This window comes from Belonocnema kinseyi, chromosome 6 (assembly GCF_010883055.1).
Source record: "Belonocnema kinseyi isolate 2016_QV_RU_SX_M_011 chromosome 6, B_treatae_v1, whole genome shotgun sequence".
In the NCBI taxonomy this organism is placed as follows: domain Eukaryota; kingdom Metazoa; phylum Arthropoda; class Insecta; order Hymenoptera; family Cynipidae; genus Belonocnema; species Belonocnema kinseyi.
Window position 1 is genome coordinate 59161878 of NC_046662.1, and position 9555 is coordinate 59171432.

A 9555-nucleotide genomic window follows, 5' to 3' on the forward strand; every position below is an offset into this window, starting at 1 on the left:
GTTGAAAATTAATCCTTCCAGTTAAAAATATAACTATTTTGTTGAAAATTCGTATTTTTTGTTGAAAATTCGGCTTTAATGGTTAAATTCAACTGTTTTTTATTTAAAATACAAATACTTTTTGCTTAAAATATCAACTATCACATTTTTCTTTTCAATTCATCTTTGTCGATAGAAAATTCATATTCCTTGGTTGAAAATGAATCTAATTGCTTAAAATTTTGTTTTTTTACTTGAAAATTAATTATTTTAGTTGAAATTTCAACTGTATTAAACTGTATATAACTGTAACGGTAAGAAACTCAACAGTTTTGTAGAAAATCTTTTTTTGATAGGAAATTACTTTTTGCAGTAAAAATTTAAATATTCAATTTTTAGTTGATATTCGATCTTTTAAAGTTTAAAAAGTCTACCATTTGGTTGAACAACCTTATTGTCAAATATCAACCAATAATTTTTTTTTGGAACAAGACGAGAAGGGAATTTTCAACCAAAAAAGATCATTTTTCTAATAAAAATAAAATAGCTATATTTTCAGTCTATCACTAATAAAATTATTCTGAAACAAAAGACGAAGTTTCAATAAAATACATCAATTTTCAACCAAATAACTGAATTTTCCACTAAAAGAAGATAAGTGTTAAACCAAACGTGGGATATTTAAATTTTCAGTTGAAAAAAATGATTTTTTACAAATAGAAACCAATTTAAAACAAAATAGGTAAATTGTTGAAGAAAGAACGAATTTTGAACTAAATTAATTAATCTTTAGAAGAATAAAAAAAATTAATTCCTAACCCAATTGTTAAATTTTTACCAAAGAAGACTAATTTTCAACCAAACAGATGCATTTTTAACCAAGATTAAATTTCTATAAAAAAAGATCAATTTTCAACAAAAACGGGAACAGTTACATTTTCAATTTAAAAAAAAACAACTAATTTTCAATTTAAAAAAAAAAATTTCAATCAAAAAGATGAATTTTCAACCAGATTTTGAAATTTTAAAGGAATTTTCAATCTTAATGATTAAATTTTGGAACAAAGAAATTAATAAAAATAGCTATATTTCCAGTAAAAAGAATGAATTTTCAACAAAATAGTTACATTTTTAAGCAAAGAAATTGATTATCAATTAAAATAATTATTCAAACAAAAAAATAATATTTTAACTGAATAATTTAATTTTCAACACAAAAGATGAATTTTGTACCAAAAAAAAAGACAAATGTTCAATAAACTAGATGAATTTGCAGCCAAGAAAATTAAATGTATGTAAAAAAGATATATTTTCGACAGAAAATAGAATAGTTAAATTTTCGGTTAAAAATTTTATTTTAACAAACAGAAACAAATTTTCAACAAAATAGTGTACATTTTTAAACAAGAAGATTAAATTTTCACCAAAAAAGATACATTTTCAATAAAAATGAGAGTATTTAAATTTTCAGTTTTAAAAAAAAATTAATTTTCAACGTATAAAAAACAATATATTTTCAATCAACGATATAAATCTTCAACCAAATTTTGAAAGGAATTTTCAGCCTAATAATTAAATTTTCGAACCAGGAAACAAATTCTCAATCCCAAAAAGACAAGATAAAATAAAAGATAAATTTTCAATAAAAAATCTTCCCGCTTTGCGGGCACATGCTCATCGCGCTCGGATATTTATTTTTTGCATTTGGAATGCTTAAATCAAACTTTATCAAAAAATCTCTTTTAGATGATTTTCTCGTAACTTTCGTCGTTTTTCGACACATTTCTCTTTTATTTTTTTATTTTCAATGTTATTTTTCACGAATAAAATAAAAAGTACGCGTCATGTCAAGAAGTGATTCTTAACGAAATTGTAGATTTTTTTGCGATAACAATTTTTGTTAATTTATCTTTTTTATTTTCCTACATAGTTTGACCACAGAATGGAATTTTTTATTTTTTGTGCAATCAAAATTTGAATTTTCGATTTTTCAAGAAAATCAAAAAATTTGTTATAATAATCTTGTAGGGCTTTCAAAAAGAAATGTTTTTCTCATTTTGTCTTTTTTCATATCGTGCGTTTTTTGGCTTAAAATTTTGATTTTCGATTGATTACAAAAATTTTGAAAATCCTATAACTCTGAGAATTTTCTTCTTATCGAAAAAAGTCATGAGGATAAATTGTTGGTTCTTTTTAATACTATAAATATCCGTACATAGAATTCTCAAATTCAGAAAAAAAGTGGTCTCAAAAATTTTCAAAATGCGCTCACTTTTTTAATTTTTGTCAAAAATGGCTGGTTAACGAACTCTTTCTTTTTTTTAGGACCTAAAAAAGGGGTGCCAAAGATGGATTTGACCCGTTCATTTTTTCGAGAGTTATCGTGTTTACGGACGGACAGCCGGACAGACAGACGCCATCGTAAAAACTTGATTTTCAGATTCAGGCGGTCTCGAAACGTGGAGATCCGTTGAAAAAATATGATGTCAAGCTTCCGACAATTCTAATACTTTCTCAATCATAAATGAAGAGAATGTAAAAAATAGTTAAATTTTCAGTAAAAAAATTAATTTTCAATTAAAAAAAAAAATAATTTTCAACCAAAAAGATGAAGTAGTCACCATGAAGAATAATACTGTACCACAAAAGTCAAAGTTTGGACAAATTACTTTCAGTTAAAAAAAATTTATTTTTAACAACAACAAAAAAAGGAATTATCAACAAAGTAGTTAAATTTTTAAGCAAAGAATAATAATTTTCAACTAAAATAATGAATCTTCAATCAAAACATCAATATACGATTTAAAATTATATAAGATTTCCTGTAAAATCTATATCAAAATATTGGAAAATTGACCGAGTTTTTTTCCTAAATAAAGGTTAATTATTTTGTTAAATTCATAATAAAATAAATAAAATAAATAAAATAAATAAAATAAATAAAATAAATAAAATAAATAAAATAAAATAAATACAGGAGATTCCGGAAAAACGGAACTTTGTTCTGGAAATACAATATGATAAAACCAACTACCTAAAATTATAAACCAAGTTATATTTTATTGGAATCAGTCTCAAATATTCATTAATCATTATGTATTGAGCGCTTGACAAAATAAAATAAAAAGGCACTTGATGAATTGAAGAGCAAACGCACAAAACGTGATAAACTTAAAATAATTTCTCAATATTTAATGCTGTATTGAAGATATTAAAAAAAAATAAAATCGATTTTTCACTTTTGATTCAAAATAAAAAAATAAAATTTGTAAAGTATTTATAAATTTCCAAAAAATGGATTCATCACCTTTTTCCGCTTACTTTTCAATTAGAGTCCTACAAATTCTCAAATAAAAAACACTTGGTACTGCCTTTCATGTACAAATATTTCTATATTACAAAATAAAAAAAAATCCCAGCGAAACAGCGTCGAATATCAGACAAATTTTAAGCTTTTAAAAATGCCGAAAGCTTGCTTTCTAAATTTCTTAACAAATAAATACAGAGTTACAGCTGTTCGCTGGGACTCAGATTTAAATTCCTAATTAATAATAGCCTAAACTTTTTTCCTTGGTATCCTAGATTCTGTTTTTGAATTCGAATCAGCAGATTCGTTATCGCTGGACATTCTCGTCGACCTAGAACGAGTGACTCGTTTACCTGTGTCCGAATTTTCAGCAGCATCGACCGACAAAGTTTGAGCCTTTGATTTCCGGACCTTCGTCTTAGCATTCTCCTTTTCAATAATCTTAATACTGTCATCGTCCGATGGAAATAAATCCGGTGAAGTGGGCCGACTTGTATCCAAATTTTTCACAGCAAGTTTCGATTTTGACGGGGCAGAATTGTTCTTTTTCGGCAAAGATTTCTCTTTGCTGGATGAAATCGAGATGTTTGACAATTTTCTTCTGATGACTGCATCCTGAAGACTGTCGATAACTTTACACATATTTCTCTCGAAAGTCTGCAGGGATTTCTCATCGGAACTTGGAAAAACAAGTTTGCCTCTAGATCGAGAAGGACGTGTCGAACTCGAAACTTTGGTACTATTTAAATTATTTGCCAAAACGAAATTAAATAACTTGAGCTCCTCTATCGACTGAATCACGTTCTGATGTTCCTTTTCACTCAAAACGATCCTCATCGTTTCCAGATCTTCCTCTGAAAACGCAAACATGGGCGTTTTCTGAAAGTTTTCCAATTTCAGTTCCGTCACCTTGGTGACTAATTTTTCTAGGGATACATTTATAGATCCTGGAGATCTTGGATTTATCGACATATTCTCAAACTTCTCCGTCAAGGGTTTGTCGACAAGAATTTTTGGTGCTTTTGTAGTTTTCGAGACGGAGGGTTTTCTTGATGTAGATTCAATTTTTGATGAGGCTGGCTGTTTTGTTTTCAAAGCTGGTTTAGTCACAGCTTTGTCCAAGGATGGGTCTAAATCGAGATTTAAAAGTCTTTTTCTCGGAGGTTTCTTTTGCGGAATTTTCGACGGTTGAGCCTCTTCGTCTTCACAATCACTGAGACTCATTGCGACTTTTGTTAAAGGCAAGAGAGGCGCCGTTTTCTTACGACGAACGGCTTTTAACGGAAGTTCTGCAGAATGGGAAGGTGTGAAGCACGCATTTGATTTATCGTTTTGTTTGCAGTTCGTTTCCGCTGGGAGTATATCGGAAATGTCAATTTCGGCTACATCGGGAACTGCACAACCTGCAATGTAATGGAAAAGTTTCAATCTAATTGCTTAAAATAATACAATGTACTCAAATCAGAGTGGCCAATTTGAGCGCGCATAGGGGCGCCGTCTGTCAAATCTCGCGCTTCACGCTCGGATATTTATTCTTTGCATTTGAAATGCTTGAATAAAACTTTATCAAGAAGATATCTTTCAGATCGTGACACTCACGCTGCGCGCTCGATTTTTGAGAGACATTTGTAAATGTATATTTACTGAACCACTTTAAAATAAATAAAAAACTATAATACTTTTTCATATATTTTTCTCTATCTCGCGTTATTATGCTAAGAATACGATTTTGGTTTTCATATTATTTTTTATGGATAAAGCAAAAGTCTATTCTCATACTCTCTGCATTATAAATGATGAGAATGTAATAATTGTTACAAATTTGTATCCCTTTTTTTGGTAAATAACTTTTTTCTGTCAATTTTTTTTCGTATCTTTTGTCGCTTTTCCAAAAAATTTTCATTTTTATTTTGAATGCCATTTTTATGATTAAAACCAAAACTGCGTGTTCTATCAAACAGTGATTCATAACAAATTTTTAGCTTTTTTCGGGTAAAAAATTTTTGTTAAATAATTTTTTTCGTAACTTGTGTCGTTTTTCCACAATATTTTTATTTTAAATGTTATTTTTCACGGATAAAACAAAAAGCGCACATCCTATCAAGAAGTGATTATTCACGAATATGTAGATCTTTTTTGGGATCACAATTTTTGTTGATTCAACTTTTTTCGTATCCTGCATAGTTTGACCACAAAACAGAATTTTTTTATTTTTAATTATTTTTTGTGGAATAAAAATTAAAATTTTTGATTTTCCAACAAAATCCAAAAATTTGTTATGAGAATCTCGTAGAGATTTCAAAAAGCAATGTTTTTCTTCTCTTGACTTTTTGAATTTGCACGTGTAAAATGAAAGTTTGGTACTCACACTTTTGAATTGAACAATTATAAATGAAATGCAGACAAATAGCAATATTTAGCATTTTTATCTATTATAAATTATGCAGTTCAAAGATTCAAATTCAATACTAAAAATAAAAATCCACGGCAACATTTTTAATATGCTCTAAATTAAAAAATCAATTAATAGAGATGAGTTTTTCTGATATTGTGAAATTTGAGGTGATTGGATTGTGGAAGTGTGTGGAAGGGTGTGGATGTGAGAGATTAATTGGGGCAAAGATATTATAAGCCTAGATGCGGCACGTGTATAGTTCGAGGAACTAATTGTAGACGGCGCTCCCTGCGAAAATTGCCCGATCCCCCCATGTCTCTCAACCCGAAAATCGCACCAACCAACTACTTTGCCCCTGCAATCTTCACCCGTCGAACAAGTCCATCAAATAGCCGATACTAAGTCGGTAAATACTAAATACTTAAAAACATAAAATACAAATTTTATATCGAGGATTTTGATTTATTATTTTCAAGTATTGAATTAATTATTTGAATAAATTTTGCATCAAGAAAATATGTAGATACATAAGATTTACTTTTAAATTGAATTAAAATGTAATTGTATCCTAATAAATATTTTTAGCTGCTATACATCTTTCATGGAAAAAATTAGTCATTTTTCAATTACAATTTACTGTCTATGAATAATATTATGTTATGCTAAAAATAGGATTTTGGTTTTCATATTATTTTTTATACATGCATAAAGCAAAATATCATACAAGTCTTCTTTTAGATTTTTCACGTATCTCGCGTCTTTTAGCGTAATATTGGAATTTTCGATTATTTGCATATATTGCATACGATAAAACAAAATTACGAGTCCTATTGAAAAGTGGTTTAAAGAAATTTTGTAGGATTTTTCAAAACCTATCATTTCTTTTTGAACTTTTTGTCGTATTTTGCGTCATTTGGTTCAAAATTTAAATTTTGTGGTGTCAAATTTCGGGCAATTCTAAAACTTTCTCCATCATAAATAATAAGATTGTAATAAATGAATACAAATTTGTATCACTTTTTTGAGCGAATAACTTTCTTCTACCAATTTGTTTTTGTACCTTTTGTCGTTTTTCCACAAATTTTTCATTTTTATTTTTAATACCATTTTTATGATCAAAACTAAAACTAAGTGTCCTGTCAAAAAGTAATTCATAACAAATTTGTAGCTCTTTTTCGGGTAAATAATTTTTGTTAAATAACTTTTTCTTCATAACTTGTATCTTTTTTTTCACAAAGTTTTTTTATATTTTTAAAATTTAATTATTTGGTAGAACATTCTTTTTTTTGTTGTTGAAAATTCATCTTTTTGGTCGAAAATTAATTTTCTTGACTTTTTTTACATCATTATATGTAAATAAACTTTTCCGCGTTTTTTTCGTGTTTGTTAAATCTAGTTTTTTTTAAATCATATTTCTGCAAGATTTACCTCTTTGGCTTAACATTGAACTTTTTTGTTGACAATTTGGTTTTTTATGTTAAAAATTACTTTTTTTTTAAATTGCAACTTGTCTATTTTTTATTAGAAATGGATCCTTTATAAATTAAAAATTCAAATATTTTTTTGTTGAAAATTCATGGAATTTGTTAAAAGTTCGTCTTTTTTTGGCAAGAAAATGAATCTTTGTTGCAAATTCATTATATATTTCGACTTTAAATCTTAGGAATTTAAAGCGTTTCATATTGCATTCAAATCAATTAAAAGTGAATTTTAAATAATAACTGATACGAGGGAGTTTACTAGCTGTAAGGCATAGCGTGTATACATATATATATATATATATATATTGAAAAATTTTTTTGATTTTATTTACTTCTTCAAGTGATTTTTTTAAAGTTTGCAATAACAAAGAAAAACTATCCAATTAGGTGTTTTAAGTGTTTAAAATCGTGATTTATTTTTTTAATAAATAGTTTCGAAATAATTTTCACATTGCACAGATCATCAATATAATATACCTAAAAACCAGCTGATGTGTACAATATGAACATTATTTCGAAACTATTTATGAAAATAATAAATCACGATTTTTGAACCCTTAAACCCCTAATTAGATAGTTTTTCTTTGTTATTGCAAACTTAAAAAAAATTCACTTGAAGAAATAAATAAAATCAAAAATTTTTTCAATCCTTGGTGGAAATTGTTTTACAATTACGAAAAAGTATAACTATTTTTACAGGAAAACACCAATGAATATAATAATTTTTTTAAATACGAAGAAATCCAGGTGGCCGTTTTAATCAAGGAAACAAATTTCCGGTCATTTCACCGCTCGCAAAAAATTATTGAATTATTTTAATTCTTTGGAATTCTTTCCTTATCCATTTTGTTTGTAATAGCCTTAGTTGCTGAGATGGACCCCTAAACGCCTTATATTTCTTTAGAATTTTTTTGGATTCTTCGATTCTTTGAATTATTTTTATAAACTATTTGGATTTCTTTGAAGTTGTGAATTCTGATGACCATAAGAATTGCAAGTGGTTAACTGCCCTCAAACTTTTAAATGTGAATTTTAATGTGCAAGGCATAGTCTAGTTACTGGTTTTTGTAATTAAACAAATTATAAGGAAAAAGATTATACGTTTCAAATAATCAAGAAACAAAAAACAGAATTTTAATATAATTTTGATAAATAATTAAATGAGTAGTAAAAACCTTAAATTTCTCCTCGGAATTAAATGTAAATTGTCAATTCGACACTACAGATATGTGTAAATATTACTTCACTTATACCTTAATTATGAGAAAAAGTAATAAAATATTTTAGGATTTAAAAATACATGTAGGATAAATTTATACAGTGAACTATTCGAACCTTTAATTCACTATTTTTGTAAAAATTATATTTTTTTAAATAATGTTTGAAATTTCGCTACAACGGTGATATGTGAACGGTGATATGCAGGAGAAATCAGAGAACATTAAAGAAATAATTGAAGAAAATAAAGAAGAGATTAGGCTGATAATAGGTGAGGATTTCAATGCGAGAACAGGAGACAGAGGAAGAAGGAAATGGGGAGAAGAGAGTAGAAGAAAATCCAAAGATAAGGTACTAAATGGGGAGGGGAAAAAAGTTGTTGAAGAGCTTGGAGGAGTTGGGATGGTATATCTTAAACGGAAATATAGAAGGGGATGAAAAAGGAGAATATACACGCTCAGAAAGTGAAAGGGGAACGGTAATTGATTATGCGATAGTGGAAGATGAGGTAAGAGAGGAGGTTAAGAAACTAGAGGTAGGTGAATATATTGATTCGGATCACTTTCCCTTAATAGTGACATTAGAGGGACAAAAAAGCAATAGCAATATGAGTAAAAGGGGAGAAAATGTAAAAAGTGTGGCAAAAGGGGATTGGTCAAGGGAAGGAAAAGAACAGTTTAGAGAAAAAAATGAGAAATATCAAAATGGGGGAGGGAAATGTGGACGAGGAGATGAGAAAAATGATAGGAGAAATAAAAATAGGATTAGAGTGCACAAACAAAAATGAAGTTAGTAAAGGGGGAATAGAAGTGAATGGAATGAGGACTGCAAAGAGAAAAAAAGGAGGTCAGAAAGGAATTAAGAAAGTGGAGAAAAGAAAAAAGTAATCGGGAACAATATAGGAAAAAAAGAAAGAGTATACTGAGTTGTGTTATCAAAAGAAAGAGGAAGAGAATAAAAGGTTTGAGGAAGAGGCGGAGAAGGCTAGGACGGAAGAAGAGGTATGGAAGGTAGTAAATAGAGAAAGAAAAAGAAGAAAAAGAGTAAACCAAGGCATTGAAATGATAGAATGAAAGAAATATTTTTTGGATTTGCTAGGAGGAGTGGAGAGAAAAGTTGTAAAGGGAGGAAAATATGGTAGAGAAAGAGACGAGGAAGAGGAAATTTCAAGGGAA

General features: G+C 28.2%; 1 protein-coding gene across 1 annotated transcript in view; it reads right to left on the reverse strand.

The window, feature by feature from the left end:
- Positions 1 to 3036: 3036 nt before the first annotated feature.
- LOC117174891 overlaps positions 3037 to 9555 on the reverse strand; it is a 32956-nt gene continuing 26437 nt past the window's right edge. Inside the window, exon 8 of the mRNA XM_033364315.1 lies at positions 3037 to 4689. Coding sequence (XP_033220206.1) covers positions 3536 to 4689 — 1154 coding nt within the window. The 3' untranslated portion in view covers positions 3037 to 3535. The remainder of the gene's footprint in view (positions 4690 to 9555) is intronic.